Raw genomic sequence first — 21,430 nt, 5'->3', positions numbered from 1 at the left:
AAAAACACACACACCACAGCACGGGGCTGGCGCTCTCTCTCTAAAACAAAGACAACAATCTCTCTTCTTGAGGCTGGCTCTCGGACACTCTCATTGCACTCCATTGCAAATCACCGTGGATGATTGGGAGTCTGTTTTGAAAATGGTTGGCTTGGAGATAAGCAATGGCACCCAAATCCAAGAGTGGTAAAAGCCTTTCGCGCTATGAAGGTTCTTGGCATCAGTGAAGAAAAAGTGAAAACCAACTTGGCTCCTCCACTCTATAATTTGAGTGTGAGTGAGCATGTTTTCTGTGTGAGTTTGGTGTGGTTACAAATTGTTTGATGATCGACTATTGCATTTGAGGATATCACAATCTGGTAGCTCACATTTTGGTGGGTTGTTAGATCGAACAGTAGTCGTCAACAGCAATGGTTTGACAGAAGTTGAGCTTCGTGGGTGGTGTTGTTTTACGATAATCTTCTTCGTCGTCGGTGCGTATCGGTTGTGCTTGGTGGTGGCGGTCTCGTTGTTCATGGAGATGGTTGTATTCCATCCACTGCGGTGCTAGTGGGTTTGGATTTAACGCTGCCTAGTCCGGACTTATTTCCAACTAGTTATGCTTATGGGTTTACTTGAGTCTTAGGTGGCTCCATCCATCTAGCCGTCGCTGGGTTTATCACAGTCTGGTAGCTCACGTTCTTAGTGAGTTTAGATCGGAGAGTGGCTTGTCTACAGTTATGGTTTAACTGTAGGTGCGCATCTCTCTAGTTCAAGAGAGAGGAAGATGATGATAACAGAGATGGTATTTTGGTTGGCTCTATTTGTTGATAATAGCGTTGTTGCTGTCTAAACCTCAGTCTGTTTGGCTCTGTTTGTTGTCTCAGATTACGCAGGTTGTCTCCGGTGTGAGTTTCCTGGTGCCTCGCTGGCCTTTTCAGTCGGCGTTGTGGGTTTTGGTGATGGGCCAAAGGTGTTTTCCTGGACTGGTTTTGGACTCCGGCAATGGTGCTCTCCAGGTCGAGAAGTTGTTGGCTCTAAAGTAGGCCTGTGGCTCCCGTACCGAACTGCTTGAGGTTAAGGAATTCTGTCACTCTAGCGCTGGTTCTGGTTTCGTAGCGCCGGCATCGCTACAGTGAGCGTGAAATAATGAAGATAACGATGTTTACCTTGCTCGGCACGTCATTGAGCTGTTGGCGCGTAACATAGTCATTGAGTGTTGACCCTTTTGGGACCGAGGGACCAGCTGCAAAGTTGTTTACTACCACTCAAAGGACAAAACACGGATTAATCGGGGTTGCTTAAGACCTTTAAATTTCTAGTTCAAAATTTAAGTTCGAGTCTCTATAATTTTTTGTTGGAGTTAAACATGCTGCTTAGTTCTTGGAGCACGCGCGAGATTTAAGCTTCGGCTCTGATGTAGGTGTGATGAGATTCTTCATAAATATATTATAGATGCTAAGAGACAATATTTCTTAACTGTGGGGACATATTTTTTGTGGGGACATATTTTTTGAATACCAACACGTGGCATGGTGACGCCGACGTGTCAGCCGAGGTGCCACGTACCCTGGTAGTTAAAGCCGAGGTAATCTCGGAGAAGCCGAGGTAATCTCGGAGAAGCCGAGGTCATCTCCGAAGATGTCGGAGTCCGAATATAAGGGACAAGAGTCCTAAGGCAAAGAGGGGACTTAGTTAAGATAAGGATAAAGCTCTTAGGGAGTTTATCTCTATCTCTTAAAGAGTCCAGAGTAAGCACTAAGATTGGAGTTCATAGAAGTCATACTTCTAGTTGGACTTGGATTGAGTATATTATAAAAGAGAGGCACCCCCGTGGGTCTAAGGTATGTAATTCAGACTTTGAGTATTCAGTTTAATACTTGATTATCCTTGAGAAACATACTGACTTGATCGTCGGAGTGCCCCCGGGTGGAAGAACCACCGCCGGAGCTTTCCTTTTCTGTTACAGGTTGCTGGAGCCATTTATTCTGCCGGTGCTTTGCTGCTGATCACTAAACGGGCAGTGTGGTCAGATTTTTACCCACACAATTTGGCGCCGTCTGTGGGAACGAAGGAAGAATAGATGGCCAGTAACGGACAACAAGGAAACGCTGGGGACGATGCTCCTTCTGGAAGCAGCAGACCGATTAACCTTGACACCGAAGGAGACAATCACAATACAGAAGCCCGTGACCAGGGTCACAGGGAGAACGACCATATCCAGGAAGGTGACACAACAAAAAGATCAAACCAAGGAAAATACTACAATGAAGACAACCTCCAGGTATGGAGGGACAGGTGCCTACGCAGAGACGAGGAAGTAAAGGAATTAGCAAACAAGTTGGCGGACCTCCAGTCGGTCGTCAACTTCATGATGCAGAACAATGTTATGCAACCACCATACCCGCTGCAAGATACGCCGATGCCAGCAACCAACACCCAGAAAGGTGGAGGAAAAACAATCCCCGAGGTCCCTCAACATACCAGGAGCGGAAGGCATTCTCACCGGTCTTCCAGGGAAGTCGGACGAGAAAGGCCAAGGCAAGAGGAGTCCCGAAGGACGCAACACGTGAAGAATCCAGACCCCAAAGAACATCGACATGTTCAGGGGCAAGTACTCCACTTTGACACAACCCATGAAGAAAGACCCAAACGGACCCACCTCGAGGCCGAGAGCAGTATACCAAAAAGACTAAAATCAAAAGACAGCCGAGCTCCAGGGAGGAGCAAAGAAGACTTAAGGGACTACCTCAAGAGGAGGCAGCAAAATGCAGAGGCCGAAGTAAACTCCCCAGTAAAACCGAAGACAGCCTTCTCGGTAGAACTGGACAAATTCGAACCACCCAAGAGGTTCAGTATGCCGAGGTTCCAAATCTATGATGGTAAGTCAGATCCAAACTTTCATGTTGGGCTATACCTAAATTCAATGGCACTATATAGCGGGAACGAACCACTGCTCTGCAAGGTATTCCCCTCATCCTTTGGGGAAATTGCATCTGATTGGTTCCACAAGTTACCGAAAGGAAGTATAAAGACATGGGAAGGCTTGGCCGAGATGTTTGTGGCCAGGTTCGTGACCAACAAGCTGCAACCCCTGAGGGTTGATGCTTTGATGGCTCTAAGAATAACCAAGGAAGAAGGCCTTAGGGCCTATGCGAAGAGATACTACGAGGTGTTCAACCGAATACCTGAATGCAACCAGGAAGTAGCAGTCGTGTCTTTCAAGAACGGCCTGAAAGATGACTGCCCACTACGGAAGTCTTTGGCAAAAACATTGCCAAAGAGCATGGAAGAACTCATGGCAAGAATTGAGAAATACGCCAGGGCCGAGGAAGATACGTCGGGAAACAAAGAGGTGAAGCAAGAAAAGGGAAACGGCTCGCCAAAGCGAGGCCGAGTCAACAATGGACCCACCAGACAAGAAATAGAATTAAGAAATAAACAGGCGGTAACCACGGTATTCCGGATCCCAATCCATAAAATCTTGGATCGGATTCGGAATCAACCATACTTCAGGGCTCCGGAAAGAGCACCAGGGGAATTCATGGGAAAAAACGTCGGCAGACGTTGCGCCTACCACAATGAAGGAGGGCATCCAACTCAAGGTTGTAGAGCCTTAAAAGCACACTTGGAGGACCTAGTAAGGCAAGGCCTTCTGAGGGACCTGGTCGATGAGGCCAGAACAAGGGAAGAGCAGGCAAGGTTGCCTCAAGCACCAGCAGCACCCCCTCCCCCAGCACAGCTACCACAGGCAAGAGAACCAAGGGTGGTCAATGTGATTCACTCAAGGGTCAACGAAAACGAGGTCAGAGGAGAAACCCAGAGGGTAAGACATTTACAGCATATCCACCAAGTTGGGGACAAGAGACATCGGCCAGAAGAATGCCAAGGACCAATGATAGCCTTTACCGAAGCCGACCTAGAACTGGTCCAACATCCGCATAATGATGCTTTGGTAGTATCCCTCCAGGTTGGGGAATGCCAAGTAAAACGCATCCTAATAGACCAAGGCAGCTCCTGTGATATCATGTACGTCAGATGTTACAGAGAGCTAGGCCTCCACCCCGATGACCTAGAGCAATCCAGCGGCCCGATGGTCGGCTTTAATGGGACGCCGACATGGCCACTGGGTGCAACAAGCTTAGAGGTACAAGCCGGCACTAAAAAGATCAGGACAGAATTCCTGGTTATTGACACACCCTCACCATACAACATCATCCTTGGAAGACCGTGGTTACATGCAATGGGGGCAGTTCCCTCGACGTTGCACCAACTACTCCGATTCCCAACAGAGAATGGGATTGAAGAAGTCAGAGGGGATCAACTACAAGCCAAAAATTGCTCAATGGCAGCGATAAAGTCCACCTGTAGTATACAGGAGCCAAAGAAAGCAGAAGTTGAAGAGGAAGACATGGAAGTCCTGGAAGACGTCGGGAAAGAACCGACCGAAAAAAGCGAAGAAGCGCTAAAGAAAATCCTCGTCCAGGAGGGCGACGAAGAACGATTTTTTCTTCTCGGCTCTGGCTTAGCTAAAGAAGAAGAAAAGGAACTAGAAGATTTTTTAAGGGCAAACATAGAGGCATTCGCTTGGACACCCTATGAGATGCCTGGCATTGACCCCGAGGTCACTTGCCACAGTCTGAATGTCGACAGATCGGCAAAACCAGTGATTCAACGAGCCAGAAGGCCGACGTTATTACACGTCGAAGCGGTGGAGGAAGAGGTAGACAGACTCCTTGAAGCCAGGGCAATCCGAGAAGTTCAGTACCCAACGTGGCTGTCCAACACAGTAGTAGTAAAAAAGAAAAATGGCAAGTGGAGGGTTTGTGTAGATTTTACCAGCCTCAACAAAGCTTGCCCCAAGGACAGCTTCCCTCTGCCCAAAATCGACCAACTGGTAGACGCCACTTCGGGACACGAAAGAATGAGTTTTTTAGACGCATACAGAGGGTACCACCAGATTGCTATGTACCCTCCAGATGAGGAGAAGACCGCGTTCATCACCCCGAAAGGCCTGTACTGTTATAAGGTAATGCCTTTTGGGCTGAAAAACGCAGGAGCAACTTATCAGAGGTTAGTAACAAAGATGTTTAAACATCTGATCGGCAAAACAGTAGAAGTTTACATTGATGACATGGTCGTAAAGACCAAGGAGTCAAAAGGTCATCTTGCCGACCTAAAAGAGGTCTTTGACATACTCAAAAGATATCGGCTCCGACTCAACGCCGCAAAGTGTGCCTTCGGAGTTGGGTCAGGTAAATTCCTAGGCTATCTGGTAACAAGAAAGGGCATAGAGGCCAGCCCAGACCAAATCAAAGCCATCCTGGAGCTACAGAGCCCAACATCGGCAAAGCAAGTCCAAATGCTCACTGGAAGGGCTGCAGCCCTGAACCGATTCATCAGCAGAAGCTCGGACAAGTGCAGACCCTTCTTTAACCTGGTGAAAAAAGCCACAGACTTCCTGTGGACCGAAGAATGTGAAGCAGCCTTAGCCGACCTGAAAAAGTACCTGACCACAACCCCGGTCCTTTCTAACCCAATCCCAGGGGAAGAATTATTTTTGTACTTAGCAGTCTCTGAACACGCAGTCAGTGCAGTGCTAATCCGAGAGGAAAAAGGGGAGCAGAAAGCTGTCTATTATGTAAGCAAGACTTTGGCTAACGCGGAAACAAGGTACCTTCCACTGGAAAAATTAATGCTAGCCTTGGTAATGGCCTCAAAGAAACTAAGCCATTACTTCCAGGCACACAAGATTGTGGTTCTAACAGAGCACCCATTGAAGTCCTTATTACATCAAGGAGACTTAACAGGAAGGATAGCAAAATGGGCAGTAACACTGGGACAGTTTGACCTAGAATTCAGGCCGAGAACAGCAATAAAGGGCCAAGTTTTGGCCGACTTCGTCGCAGAACTCACACCTGAAGCCATCACACCTCAGGCTCCGTCAAGCCGAGATAAGCATCACCCCGACAAACAAAAAGAAACCCAGTCAAAGACAAAACAGCAAGAGAAAGAAAGGCTCAGACCATGCAGCATCTACATCGGCGATTCGTTCAGACTATTTGTCGATGGAAGTTCAAACCGCCAGGGAGCAGGAGCAGGAGTACTGCTGATATCTCCAGATGGAGAGATTGTAGAACAGTCCATCCGACTGGGGTTCAAAGCCTCCAATAATGAAGCAGAATATGAGGCATTAATTGCAGGACTAAAGCTAGCAGCAGCAGCAGAGGCAGACGAGGTAATTGTTTTTTGTGATTCACAATTAATTGTTAACCAGTCAACAGGAGAATTTGCAGCCAGAGACGAAAGAATGTCGGCATATGCAAAGGAAGTCATCCGACTGGCGGCCCTATTCCACAACTGCAGATTACTCCAAGTCAGCCGAGATGACAACACCCACGCCGACGCGTTAGCCAACCTGGCCAGCTCAATTCAAACTGGAAAAACAAGGACAATTATGATCGACTACATGTCGGCCCCAAGTATAGATAAACAGAGCACCGAGCATGAAACGATGTGCGTGGGCCTTGGACCAAGCTGGATGGATGCAATCATTGCGTTCCTAAAAGAGGGGAAGCTGCCAGAAGACCACAAAGAAGCACATAAAATTAGGCTGAAATCAGCCAGATTCAGCCTAACAGCGGGAGGCCATCTCTACAGGAGGTCCTTCACTGGACCACTTTTAAGGTGCGTACACCCTTTGCAGGTTGAAGATTTTCTCTATGAGATTCATGAAGGAATTTGTGGAAGCCATGCTGGGGGCAGATCGTTAGCCCATAGGGCCATTACCCAAGGGTATTGGTGGCCCTACATGCAAAAGGATGCCGAAGCCTATGTAAAGAGGTGTGAGCAATGTCAAAGGTTTGCACCTTTGATACATCAGCCAGCTGCTGACCTAAACCCAGTATCCAGCCCTTGGCCGTTTGCCCAATGGGGCATGGATCTGGTTGGACAACTTCCCCAGGCAACTGGGCAAAGAAAATATTTACTGGTAGTAACAGACTACTTCACAAAATGGATAGAGGCAGAACCTCTTGCCAAAATCCGAGATGTGGATGTCAAGAATTTTATTTGGAAAAACATAATCACCAGATTTGGGATTCCAAGAGCAATAGTTGCCGACAACGGAACACAGTTCGACAGCAAACTTATCAAAAACTTCTGTGCGAAATTCAAGATCAAGAACTATTTCTCAACTCCAAGTTTTCCTCAAAGTAATGGGCAAGCAGAGGCGTCCAACAAAGTAATCCTGGATGGAATAAAGAAGAGGCTCCAAGCAGCAAAAGGAAAGTGGGTGGACGAGCTGCCCAACGTACTTTGGGCATATCGGACTACGCCGAGAAGATCAACGGGAGAATCCCCCTTTGCCATGGCCTATGGCACAGAAGCAGTCATCCCATTGGAGATCGGCATCCCAGGGATCAGAACCCAGGGAGTAGAGAATGGCACCAATGACATACTCTTAGCCCGAGACCTGGATTTACTAGAAGAACGAAGAGAGAAGGCTGCAATTCAGCTTGCAGTATACCAGCAACAGCTTGCCAGAGCTTACAACAAGAAGGTTAATCCAAGGGATTTTCAAGTCGGCGACTTAGTCCTAAGAAAAGTCGTCGGGAACAAGAAGGATCCCAGGGAGGGCAAGCTTGGCCCAAACTGGGAAGGACCCTACAGAGTTACTTCAGTACTAGGCAATGGAGCATATCGGCTTGAAGACAATGAGGGCAAAGCACTACCCAGACCTTGGAATACTTGTAACTTGAAATTCTTCTATCATTAGATAAACATCATTGTTTGGCCGATATTATCAATAAAGTCTTTTCAGAATTCTCTCAACATGTATGATTAATGGTTATTGAAGACATATCAAACTCAGGCAAACTAAGCCGATGTTATTCCTTGATCCACTTGTTGAAATTTGTAGCAATTTACAAGTTGGAATCAAGCTGATTCCTTATCTTCACTTGTTGAAATTTGTAGCAATTTACAAGTTGAAGTTAAGCCGATATTATTCCTTGATCCACTTGTTGAAATTTGTAGCAATTTACAAGTTGGAATCAAGCTGATTCCTTATCTTCACTTGTTGAAATTTGTAGCAATTTACAAGTTGAAGTTAAGCCGATGTTATTCCTTGATCCACTTGTTGAAATTTGTAGCAATTTACAAGTTGGAATCAAGCTGATTCCTTATCTTCACTTGTTGAAATTTGTAGCAATTTACAAGTTGAAGTTAAGCCGATGTTATTCCTTGATCCACTTGTTGAAATTTGTAGCAATTTACAAGTTGGAATCAAGCTGATTCCTTATCTTCACTTGTTAAAATTTGTAGCAATTTGCAAGTTGAAGTTAAGCCGATATTATTCCTTGATCCACTTGTTGAAATTTGTAGCAATTTACAAGTTGGAATCAAGCTGATTCCCTACCTTCACTTGTTGAAATTTGTAGCAATTTACAAGTCGAAGATAGGCCGAGGTTATTGCTTAAGTTCTCATAGCAATATGTGGGTTGTCTGAACCCTAGAGAAGATGCTTAACACTTGTTGAAAGTTGTAGCCATTTACAAGGTTATGTTAAGCCGACGTATGATCACCCGCTGAGGTATACAGAAAATTAACGGGTCGATGCAAAGGTTAAGTATATTGTTTAAACACTTGTTGAAATTTGTAGCAATTTACAAGTAGGTTAGAACGAAATCATTGTTTAAATACTTATTGAAAACTTAAAAAAAAATGGCAGAAGAATACATTGAGTAGTATATGTTTTGTGCTTATCAAAATTTATACAAGGTTTGCAGGTCAGTATCCTACCAAAGTAAAAGCTTTATACCCGAGGTATGTAACCCCGAGAAGATTGCACAAAGAAAGCATGCAAAAATTTCTAAGTATAGAACTATGCAGAAGCAAACAACAGAACATCATAAGATCGAAAATATCCATTGCAAGAACAGTACAATCACATAGTGAAGAAAGAACATCGGCCACAAAAAGGAATATACATTATCCAAGAATTAAGAGAAGAAACAAAGTCCAAGAATCCAGGAAAGAAAAAAGAGAAATCAAGACTCTTGAACATCAGCAGCAGCAAGAACGGAGACCTCGGATGATTCAGGTGGAATCTCCTCGGCCACCTTCTCCGCTTGTATTTCGGCATCTATCTCTGCCAAAGTTGTGTCAAGACTTCTGTCAGTAAGAAGGAGGTCAGATGATGGACACCCTTGAACGGATTCCTTGGACACCTCCACAGCCTCATCACCCACTTCATCTTGAGTTAAGTCTAAAATTTGCTCAGCTGGAAGAGAGGACTTGGCCTTAGCAGCGTCCTTGGGTTTTCTCACCAAGGCTTCACCCTCATCTTTTTCTTCGTCTTCATCCTCAGCCTCTACCTCGGCCTCTGATTCATCTTCAGTCTGACTTGGAGGAGGAAATGGTAAAGGAATAGCATCGGCTTGGCGCAATGGCGAGTCAGCAGGGAGATCAAGCTTCTTTATCAGGGACATCCAACCAAGGGAAAATCCCCTGTTGCAGGCCTGCCTGACTTGAAGTTTGTAGTCTTCTGCAACGTCGGCCATGCCTTGAGCGTAGGCCTTTTCATCGGCCTCTTTGACTTCGGCCTCCTTGGTGGCCAAAGCTTGTTGAAGTTCTTTTTGCGCTTGGACCTTCTGAGCCTCGGCCTCCCTTTTCTCGGCTTCAGCTACTTTTTTAACGGCCTCAGCAGCTTCGGCCTTTTCAAGAGCTAAGGTTTGGTTCTTCGTTGCAGCCTCGGCTTGATCCTCTAGTTTTTTCATTTTTACTTCAAGGGCCCTTAATTCTCTCTTCATTGAAGTTGCTTCCCTCTTCATATCAACCAATCTTTGACGATTCTCAAAGGATTGCATTGAAAATGAATGGGCATGTTGGATAGCCTGAATGAAAACAGAAGTATCAGAAAATGTTCTCAGAAAGAAACAGAAGGAAAAAACACAAAAACAAATAGAAATACTTACTTGGGCAGAGTGTTGGAGCATCAGAGCGTAATTTTCATACTCACTGAACTTGGCATTTCGCTCCAAGTCATTCGGTAGAAGAAGAGCGGTGCTAAGGGCGACAGCAACGTTGATATCATCAGCACTTTCACTAGCCATGATAGGCCTGTCCTCCAGAGATAGATCAGGGGCCCATGGGACGTCGGGCTTCTTCGAAGCCGAGGTCGTCGCAGATGATGACCTTGGCCTCTTTGTTTGTGTAGATCCTGAGGGTTGGCCCTCAGCAGACCTTTTTGTTGAAGTAGAGGCTGATTTTTTGCTTTCAGCTAGCTTCGAAATCGGCAAAGCATCCTCAGCCTCGGCATCTGTAACCTTGGCCTTAGGCTGAGCCTTTTTTACCCTCTTCGGTTTGGGTGGAAGCATTGTTTGCGTTGTTGCGGCTTCGGCGTCAGCTGGAATGTCGGCGAGAAGATCTTGGACGACAGGCCTCGGACGAACCATCTCGGCAGTCTTTACTAGCCTTCGTCGACGTTTACGTTCAGGAATTGGTATCAAGAAGGGGGCCGAAGTTGATGGAAGATCGGCTGGGTCAGATGTGGACTCTTGATCTGTCCGAGATGTAGAAGCAGTTAAGGTTGTGGCTGTTGGTGGAGAGAGACTCTTCTTCCTTTTTCGAGGGACGTCGGGTAAAATGGATTTGTGTGTGGGGACAAAGTTTAATAACACTGGGGCTTTTCGTTTAAGGATTGGAAGGCCAAGAAGTGTTCTTAGATCTGGTCCTGGGAAGAAGGATTGACGAAAATTTTTCGGTGGTTGATGAAGATCTGCAAAGAAACAGACGTCAGAAACAAAAAGTATCTAAAGTCCTAAGTAAAAATAATTAAGTGTTGACTCAGGGCTCTTACTCTTGCCCTCTGTAAGTGTTCGAGGAAGAGGGTAGAGGTGGACATCTTCATCTGGGCCAAATTCCCAATTTCCAGAAGCAATGAGAAAATCATCTCCAGCCCCCTTGTTGGAATCTGGGAGGTCGGCTATAATTTTGTACTGAGTGGATCTCGGCTTAAGGTAATAGACAAAACCCCTATCCTTCAGATCAAGAGGGCACATGGTATAACAATATTGAAGGTCAGCTAGGGTGATTCTAAGGTTTTCTTGCCTAGCTAAGGCTATAATACCATTAATTACCCTATAGGAATTGATAGTAAGTTGCATGGGGTGTAGCTTATAGAAATAGAGAACTTGACGAAAAAGGGGATCGAGTGGAAGCCGAAGTCCACATTCGATAAAAGCAACTACTGGAAAAGGCATTGTATGGTCTGTAGGCACGATAGTGTCATTATCCCCAGCCAGCTTAAGATGAACGTCGGCCGGGATAGAGAATTCTTGCCTAAAGTATTCAAGACTTGTTGGGGTATTTACCCTATGCCTCCACATACCCATTATGTCGGCCTAAACTAAGAGGAATATGTTTCAGAAGACGGGCGTTTTTCAGGTTACCCTAAAGATTAAGGGTTCTACAGACAAATCCCAAATCTACGAACTATTAAGATAAAGATCGAGGGCACAGATCTGGGGCAGGTAAAAAAAAAAAAAAAAAGAAAACAAAAATGAAGTTTCAGATTCAAGCACAGAGGTATAATTTTCAGAAACAATAGAGGTACAGGAAAAAATCAAGAACAGCGGCAGAGAGAATGATGGAAAAACATAGAGGTTCAAAATATAGCCACAAAATTCAAGATACAAATAGATCCCAGACCTCGAGTAAGATCAGCAATGGCAACAGACTGACAATAGCGCATAAAGAAAATGAAAGAAATTAAAGGAAGGGGTCTTACCAGGAGAAGTGAAGCCAAGGCAATACTCGTCGAACCCAGAAACCAGTTGCGACAGCAAAAAAGGCTTTGCAAGAAATACGGGACTAAGAACAGTTCCAGAGAAGAAATTGAAGCAATGGCAGATTTGAAGAGGAAGAACGAGCTTTCGGAAGAGAAAGAGTAAAGAAGATGGAAAGAAAAAGTGAAGAAAAGATAGAGGCAAAAAAAGTTTTGTCAAAAATTTGAAACGGCGGCAAAAATAGGGCAATTATTGCGCCTAGGGTAACGCACGCGTCAGACGGCGCAGACGAACGAACAGACAGCTTCCAGGCGCGTCACTGACACGCTCAAATAAAGACGAAACACGTGGAAGAAACAGTTAGACATGAATGACAGCTCATGTGCATAGGGGAGTACGACCGAAGCCTCGTTCTCCGAAGAGAACACGTCGGCTGAAAGAAGATAATCTTGGCAAAGCAGTCTTCTTGAGCCATTATTCAGAAAGGAAGTGACAAAAAATTCGGAATAGGTTCCATCACCTCAGAATGCCGAGGTAATAGAACCTAGGGGGCAGTTGTGGGGACATATTTTTTGAATACCAACACGTGGCATGGTGACGCCAACGTGTCAGCCGAGGTGCCACGTGCCCTGGTAGTTAAAGCCGAGGTAATCTCGGAGAAGCCGAGGTCATCTCCGAAGATGTCGGAGTCCGAAGATAAGGGACAAGAGTCCTAAGGCAAAGAGGGGACTTAGTTAAGATAAGGATAAAGCTCTTAGGGAGTTTATCTCTATCTCTTAAAGAGTCCAGAGTAAGCACTAAGATTGGAGTTCATAGAAGTCATACTTCTAGTTGGACTTGGATTGAGTATATTATAAAAGAGAGGCACCCCCGTGGGTCTAAGGTATGTAATTCAGACTTTGAGTATTCAGTTTAATACTTGATTATCCTTGAGAAACATACTGACTTGATCGTCGGAGTGCCCCCGGGTGGAAGAACCACCGCCGGAGCTTTCCTTTTCTGTTACAGGTTGCTGGAGCCATTTATTCTGCCGGTGCTTTGCTGCTGATCACTAAACGGGCAGTGTGGTCAGATTTTTACCCACACATTAACAAATATATTAGAGTAGCCTATTTACATATCTATTTCCAAAAAAAAAAAAAAACAGTACACGGGTCTTCTTTCGGCAACATATAGGGAAGTAGGGACCGTAGGTTGTCCTGTAGCCCATGATTTATGATTTTTGTAGTCATCTTTATATATATAAATATTATATTTATATATTAGCTGGACAATTTGCTCAAGTGCGTTTTGATGGTGTAAATCTGTGAGAAGCACATAGGCTGGCCAATTATTTTTTTAGTGGGCATTTCGCTCACTGATTTTGTTGCTTGGGCGGGTATTATTTTGATAGAGGGCGGTGGGCCCCTTGCTTTTAGTCATATAAATTTGATTGTATGGATTTATTTGTGTGTTGGTTTGGAGTCCGGATCCTCTCCAGCCAAAGACTCCCACCGGCCCTCCTGTCAACTGTCACGATTTGACCACGTGGTCAAATGAAGATCTATGGCTCAGATAAATAAATAAAAAAAATTTGAATTTCTTTCCTCCGTCAACACAGCAACAGCAGCAGCAGCTTCCAAAGCTTCATTCCGCTTCACTTTTTTCCCACCCTCTTCAGCTTTGTGAACGACGACAGCATCTCGTGACACCGACGGCAAATCCAAGTCGGTGGTATCGGTGGGCTCTCCCTCTGTCTTACTCCGAAGATTTAGACTACGATTTGAGCCGCGATTGGAGCTGGAGAGACCACCAAATAATCTGTCTTAAAAAAAAAAATTGTTGTTCCCCCAAAATAATTTCTTGCCCTTTCCCGTCCTTCACCAGAGATGAAGGAAATCTGAGATGGAGAGACCACCATTTTAGGATACATACATGGATTGCTCTGTTTTTGTATCCAACTTGGAATGTGATAAAGATGAAGGCCTGGTTTTGGAGGTAGAGCAACAAAGTAATTTGCCATTGATGGTTTTGGGTTGATTCCAGTTGAAAAAAATCAAAGTAATTTCTGAAATGTTGAAAGCAAATTGTGAGAAGCTCTGGTTATAGAAATCTCTACCACCAAAATCTTTGCTTTTGCCCAAAACGATGACCAATCTCTACCACCAAATGTTTAGTGAAATGGAAAAAAACTGATTGGAAGCTGCTACTGTGTTGAATGAAAGAATGGCAGAAATTCATTTTTTTTTTTATCTGAGCCGTAGATCTTCATTTGAGCGACGTGGCCAAATCGTGGCCGTTGACAGGAGGACCGGTGGGAGTCTTTGGCTGGAGAGGATCCGGACTCGTTGGTTTGCAGCTTACGGAAGGGATTCTTCTATCTAGACAGATTGGGCCATGCATGGGCAAAGTTTGTTTGGGTTCTTTGATTGGTGAGCCCATAAATTTTTGTTTAGTCATAATGCAGCGGATTATTTATAGTCGATCTTCTCATGTTAATTGAACGCGTGAGTCTCATGTGACTCTATATGAGGTTGTGCTCGAGCCATCTCTATCAAGAGTGATTAAGGAGTCACTGCTTTATTTTATTTTTATTGGGAAAGTTTGTGAGAATTTTTATATTTTGTTGTAATAATTGTTTTCTTCCTCATCTCCCTTGAATCTGTAATAATTTATTTAAGTGTTGTAATAATCCCTCGCCCTGCTTCTTATCTATCCCATTTTTTAATCGTTTTCCCTAACTGTACATATGTATATATCTGACATGCCATGCATATTCATGCTTTGCATCCATGCTTTATGCATTAAGATTCGGCTAAATTTATATTTGTAGATTTAATCAATTCTTATGTGACTCTATGCATTACCTCATGTTTTGCAATATTTCACATGTCATATCTTAAAAATCAAATCTTTAGTTGCATCTCATGAGTGAATTACATTAGGATTTTGTATATAGGATTATGCATATTTTACTAATTTTGTTTTGTAGTTGTTCGTGGAACATCGGTAAATATGTGAGTTTTTATGCTTTAGCACCTCGCTTGTACATAATTTTCTTATTATGTTTAGCATCTTACCATGAAACTAATTGCTGAAATGATAAACTATTTGAATGTTTGTAGATGAAGGCTTGTTGCTTGAATTGGAATGATTCGATGAATGTACGTTTAAGCCCACTTTGTTAAGTGGCAAATTTACGAGTTTTAAGCCCACTTTATTAAGTGGCAAAGTCAAACCCTTTTTGAAAAACAAACATGAAATTGAATTGTTCCAATTTGAGCAAACTAGTCTATACTTTGTGTGTACACATCACATGTCGGCCTGGTGCTACTTTCCTGATTTGAGTTGCTTGAATTACCCACATTTACCTTCTTATTGACATCGGACGATGCTTGGCGATTGTCACAATCCTGCCTCTTTCTCTGATTCTCCCCTGAACTCTGGTATTTGTTCAAGTTAGCTTCTGCCAAGATGGCTTTATCTAACACTCCGGCATAAGTCGGCATGTTGAGCAGATTAACCCGATCTTGTATTGGTCCCCGAAGTCCACTCTCAAACTTCCTAGCTTTCCTGTATTCGTTATTGACCATGTGAGGTGCATACCTTGCCAACTCGGTGAAAGCACGATCATATTCAGCCATTGTTTTGTTACCCTGTGTCAAAGTTTGGAATTCTGTGGTCTTGCGATCTCGGACACTGAGAGGGAAATGCTTGTCATAGAATAATTCCAAAAATCTGGCCCAAGTCAAATCTGGATTACCTTCTCGGATCATCATCCACCATCTACGAGTGTCGTCATCCAATGTGAATGCTGCCAATGACACCTTCTGAGTGTCGGTGCTGGGAAAAATCTCGAACAACTTCTCCATCTCAAGAACCCATGCTTCTGCCTTCATCGGCTCTATACCTCCATGGAACTTCGGCGGATTCATCTTCTTGAATTCTTTGATCAAGGTTATTGTGCCATCTCCATATAAAGTTGGCTGTGGAAGCACTTGCGGCACTGGAGGAGGCGGAGGTGGAACTGCATGTCGGCCATCTGTCTGCTCGGCCTGAGTGGATGTAGTACTAGTGTTCTGTTGCGTTGCTTGCCTCAACTCATGGGTCAAACCCTCTACCATCCTTTCTAATCTGTCCAACCTGTTCTCGGATTGATCTCGGCCAACTGGAGGTCTACCCCTTCTCATGATGCTAGAGGTATGCAAAAATGTGACTCATAAAACAAAATTAGCAAATAGATATGTATGCAAGTAACAAATGATCATGCCGAGATGATGCACATCTTGTTAAGTAGCAAGCAATATGATACAATCCTAACATCATTCTAAGGGAAATCATATGCTCTTTAGGACTCAAAGTGTGTGAATAACGTATTATAAGGAACTCGTGCTCTGATACCAATCTGTCACGACCCTATTCCGCCCTTAGTAGAATGGTGCCGTGATGGCCAGTAATCCGAGATTACCAAAGGCCAACTTACAGAAATTCACACACAATCAGAGTAGAAATATGGGGCTTACATGTGCGGAAGCAATATATTTAAATCTAAGTAGTCCATAAGAGCTGTGCATAGATCAAATGAAATGACATACATCTTAGCATAGTTTTACAACTTGAATACACATAAAATAAAGTACATGTTACATCTTGATCAAAAAGCTTCTCAAGCCGACATATACAAAATACATGAAATATAAAGTCAAGAAGCATAATCTTCAAAATGCCGACATAACATGAACCCAAAAACATCTTGCAAAACAACACATCTAGGCGTCACTGCCTTCTTGCTTGCCACCTACATAATATATATATATAAGGAGAGGGTGAGTTTGGATACTTAGTGAATGATATTAGTAATAAAGATTTAAATGAATGATATCCGAGATCTTTATCAAAACAATACATATCATAGCTTGTAACAAAACGTGGGATGAATCAAGTTCATCAATCATGGTCTTTCAAATCTTCTTGGGATGTTTAATAACATCTATATACAACATGGGGGATGACATTCGGGACAAAACAAGGGAATAATCAACCCGGAATCGAGTAGACAAATCCACCCGTACACCAGACCGTCGGTGGGGCCATTCGTTTATAGACCGTCGATGGCAGAGATCTCTCAAACATGATGCTATATGGGCTTAGAGTCCCCTAGCATGGGAAAACTTTCCAAGAATGTCATCAAAACAAAGCTAATACTTGATACAAAACTAGGGATAATCATTCATGCTTGATCAAATACTTTTCAAAACAAAGCAAAGCTTTATCAAAACTTTATAACATAGTTTTATTAAAAATACCACTCACATAGCTCTTCAGACGTCGGGGTTAAAGCAATGATCCAAGACCTACAAATACATGGCAAAGCCTATTGAATGCACTCTTAAAAATAAGTTTTACATGAATGCAAATGATCTAGAAAAAACATGTTGGAAGTTAAAACACTATTTTTCATCTAGGGAAAACATGTTGGAAGTTAAAACACTGTTTTTCATCTAGGGAAAACATGTTGGGTACCAACCAGGTCTTGGAATGGATGCACAGAGATGATCTAGGCTAAAATGACTTAGCTGGGTGAACCCGGGAGGTCTTGGTCGAGGTCCCACACCTCTTAGCCGAGGTGTGGTTACCTAGGCTTCAGTGTGCAGCTGCCTGCCGAGGTGTTACAAGGTGCCGGCAAGGGTGTACCATGGTTGGCCTAGGTGTGCAGTGGTTAGCCTAGGTGTGCAGTGATTGGCCTAGGTGTGCAGAGGTTGGCCTAGGTGTGCATGCAAGATAAACTAACGTGCAAGTGATCATGCAAGGTAGGCCAAGGTAAGATTCGATGCTTGGCCTAGGTGTGTGATCTAGGCAAGAGTGGTCTCAGTGATCACACCTAGGGAAATGAAGCTTGGAAATCTGGGTTTCCTCCTTGAAGAACATGAAGATATGAGCATGAAGAACATGAATGCTAAAATCATAACTTGTTATTACAAGATCTGGGATTTCATGCTATGAGTTCGAAAACATGGACCTTAGTACCCATACTTGAAGATCATATGAAAATAAACACGAAAACATGGATCTTTATACAAACTTTCAGATCAAAACATGGCTTTTCCTTAAGAACACATGAATATCACTTTCTCTTTCTCTTTCTAAAATCGAACTTCAAAGCAATGCATGGCTCATGAAACATGCTAGATCATGCAATGCAATTAGATGAACAATAAGAACAACAAGAGTAAACCAAGAATCTAACCTCAAAACACGGATCTAACGGTTCAAGGTGTGAAGATCAAGCTTGGAAATCTACCTCTTTCTAGAATTCCTCTTCCTCTTCCTAGAGCTTCTCTCTCTTCTAAGACAAGGATATAGCAAATGATATGTTTTTCTCTCTCTGCCGGCTGATTTAACCCTCTGTAGGGACAGGTGGCACTACCGGATTGGTTCTCCTCAAAAAGGTGATTGAAAGACAAGACAAGTGTATGACAAAGTGTGTATGACAAGCAAGGTGGCATGGGCACTCCGGCAGGTAGTGATCTCGACTTAGGACATAGGCTTCGGCAAGTAAGGTTCCAATGACCTCAGCTAGGAAGATAACACTTGACCTAACTGTGCCACACCTCGACCTAGATGTGCCACACCTCGGTCTAGGTCATTTCAGTCCCGGAACAAGATCAGTAGGTGCGAGGATCAAGGATCTAGGACGCCTAGATGATAACATCTCGGCCTAGATGATGCACATCTCGGCCTAGATGATGACATCTCGGCCAATATGCCTAGGTGATGGTGGAGGTCAACCAAAGTGGTTCCAAGATGGTCCTAGGGGTAAGAGGTTCAAAGGTGTGACCTAGGCTTAACCTAGACTTAATATGACCTAGGCTTGAGACAGCAAGGAAGGAACAAAACATGCATACAACACTTAGGCAAATCACATAAGCACAAAACAAGACAGGGACCTTTACTTAGGCAAAACAAGTCAAAGTCTGCAAATGCAAGCTTAACAAGACAAAATCATGCAAATGTACACGAATATGACTAAGACATGAATGTGGGTTATTACATATATGCACACCATAACATTCCAAACATTTATATGTTAACAACTCACATCAAAATATGTACTAACACAGAACACTGTACATACAGGATCATACAAGTTTAAGTCAGTCGAACCCAAGACTTATATACAAAAGTAGTCCAATGCTTTCGCCAACATAACAAAACTATGAACAAAGGACAAAAGCGAAGACAGTCTCGTGCGTGAGACGTTTGGACTGACTCCTCAAAACTTTGACTATTTCTCACAATTTCACCGAGGCTGGTTCTAGACGTCCCTTGGCTCACCTACATGTACATGAATGAGTGTGAGCGAAAGCCCAGTGAATAATATCAATAAGGAAGATACATAAGCAATCTTTGAAACAGTTACAACAGACGGCCTTTGGCCCAATCACTTGTGTCAATCGGCCATCGGCCCAATCATTTATGTCATTCGGCCTTCGGCCCAATCATTTATGTCAATCGGCCTTCGGCCTAATCATTCATGTCAATCGACCTTTGGCTCAATCATTTATATCAATCGGCCTTCGGCCCAATCATTCATGTCAATCGGCCTTCGGCCCAATCATTCATGCCAATCGGCCTTCGGCCCAATCATTTATATCAATCGACCTTCGGCCCAATCATTCATGTCAATCGTTGTCCACTATTCAAATTAATGAGCTTACAAAACTTACGTAGACGTAAACTGTTGGACAATAACGTATCTCAAATATCTTGTTAAGACATTACTCACAGTGATCAGTCGGTTGGTTTGCCCTGGAGCTCAACCCTATACATTCCATGAACATAAAAGGGTCACAAACAATTCAATCCGCTCTAAATTCACATTTTCCTCTTTAGGCTTCATTCTTATCTCTTTAACTCAATTATAATGCTCAATGTATGCCTAAGAGTACTTAGAAGTGAAAGAGAACAGAAAACGAAACACATAATGTCTTTTCAAAATTTCAGAAAACAAGGTCCTCGCTCGAGCGCGGACTTCCCCACTCGAGCGGACCCATGAGGTCTGCAAAAGTACTGGTTGCATGAATTTCACGCTCGAGCGCGAACTTGGTCGCTCGAGCTGAAGATCTGTCTACATAGCTCCCCGCTCGAGCGTGAACTTCTCCGCTCGAGCGGAAGCCATGTCTACAAAATATGTTGGGAGCTCGTATTTCACGCTCGAGCGGCGGTTTCCCCGCGCGAGCGGACATCAAGAATTTTGGGTTTTCCCAGAATTTGTTCTTGAGCCCAATTCGACCTCCAAAGGTTCCAAACTCATAATTTTTGGCTCAAACTTCAAATATATTTATGCTATCATGATACAAACACCCATTTACATCAATATGGAGCTCAATTTCATAAATCAAACACATGCATATCCCAATTGACACCAAACTCATTTTCAACATGCAAATTCATGCATTCAAAGCTCCTATTCTTATAATTTGTACATGCATGTGATGTATTACCCTTATTCATAACCTAGATGATGCAAATGGTGTTCACTCTCATGAAACTCAACAAAAACATACTTGCATGTATGATTTAACACTCATTTTTCCATATTCAACTTAATACATACTTGATTATGCAAAATCATGGTGATCTTATACATGCATGTGCATTTTAACTTCAAATTCATCAATTAAAGCACAACTCTTGTTCTTGATCACCGATTAATCTTTAATTCACAAATTACAAGCTCAAACTCATGAATTTACTCACCTAGGAGCTTTAATCCTTCAAATTAAGGTTAATTCTTGAGCTAGCCTTCAATTTATTCAAGCTTCTTGAGCAAATCTTCAATTGTTTCTCTCTCCCTCTCTCTAGCCGGCCCACTTTCTATTTTAGAGCTCAAGATCAGCCAAAATGCAACAAAGGAGGAGAATTGAGGGTGTAGTGCCCTTATACAACAAATCCCACTAATTTAATATAATAATAATAAATAATTGGGCACGGATTCAACAATTTAATCAATTTAATCTGATCCGAATCCATTTTTCAATTGAACTTCACCGTAGGCTCTAAAAATTATACTAATCACAATGGCGTAATCAAATTCGGTTTCTGTGGCCGATAAGGCCTTCGATTTAATTTCCAAAGCAGATAATCAATTAGATATTCCTACGATGAACAGATAGAAATTCAAAACCACATATTTTCACATAATGGCACACAAAATCATATTAAACACATAATCATACCCATGTTAAGGACCAGTTAACATAATACAGAACAGGGGTATTACAGGACTCTCATCTATGTTTCACATTGTACTCGTGAGACTAGATCAAAGAGACAGAGGGTCCGATTTGTTCAACGCGCGTGGGTACCCCCTGAGCATATTACACTCTCGCTCAGCTCTGAGACTCGTGAATCAGCACCATATCTTATCAAATTGACTTGCAGATTCAGATCTCTTTGTGTTGTACGCCATTACCTTCTCTCTGTGCTGTACGTTATTGCCTTTTTTGTTGCCAGTGTGGATCGCGAACACTCAGATCGACGATTTTCCTTACTTTTCTAAAATGATCTACAGTCCTCGATGCTTACAGAGTAAGAAGTTGGTAGTAGCTAAGTCTATGTTCTTTCTGAGTTTGAATCCGTCGAGGCCCCAAAGGCGGAGCTCGTTGTCCTAGGAACTAGAT

The 21,430-nt window shown here is 43.3% G+C and overlaps 1 protein-coding gene across 1 annotated transcript; it reads right to left on the bottom strand.

Moving 5' to 3' along the window:
- Nucleotides 1-8,923: 8,923 nt before the first annotated feature.
- On the bottom strand, nt 8,924-15,391 carry LOC145802418 (uncharacterized). Its single transcript, XM_082895130.1, has 4 exons — nt 15,354-15,391; nt 13,367-13,547; nt 9,957-10,793; nt 8,924-9,875 (listed from the first exon to the last, which is right to left on the bottom strand). Exons 1-4 carry the CDS (start codon nt 15,389-15,391, stop codon nt 9,030-9,032), a joined length of 1,902 nt encoding a protein of 633 aa, XP_082751256.1. The 3' UTR covers nt 8,924-9,029.
- Between the last annotated feature and the right edge of the window lie 6,039 nt (nt 15,392-21,430).

The sequence above is a fragment of the Camellia sinensis genome, chromosome 11, assembly GCF_055761805.1.
Source record: "Camellia sinensis isolate YWXY chromosome 11, ASM5576180v1, whole genome shotgun sequence".
NCBI lineage: Eukaryota > Viridiplantae > Streptophyta > Magnoliopsida > Ericales > Theaceae > Camellia > Camellia sinensis.
The sequence above is the reverse complement of the archived record's forward strand: the minus strand, read 5'-3'. Positions and strand labels throughout refer to the sequence as shown.

Bases quoted from the DNA above. Each gene is read 5' to 3' on its own strand.
- LOC145802418 (XM_082895130.1), bottom strand. From the start codon at position 15,391: ATGGCTGAATATGATCGTGCTTTCACCGAGTTGGCAAG. The intron at 10,794-13,366 runs GTGTTGACGGAG...TTAGGACTTTAG, and splicing joins AAGCTGCTGCTGCTGTTGCT to ATACTTTTTGTTTCTGACGT. The intron at 9,876-9,956 runs GTAAGTATTTCT...GTTTTCATTCAG, and splicing joins TGCTCCAACACTCTGCCCAA to GCTATCCAACATGCCCATTC.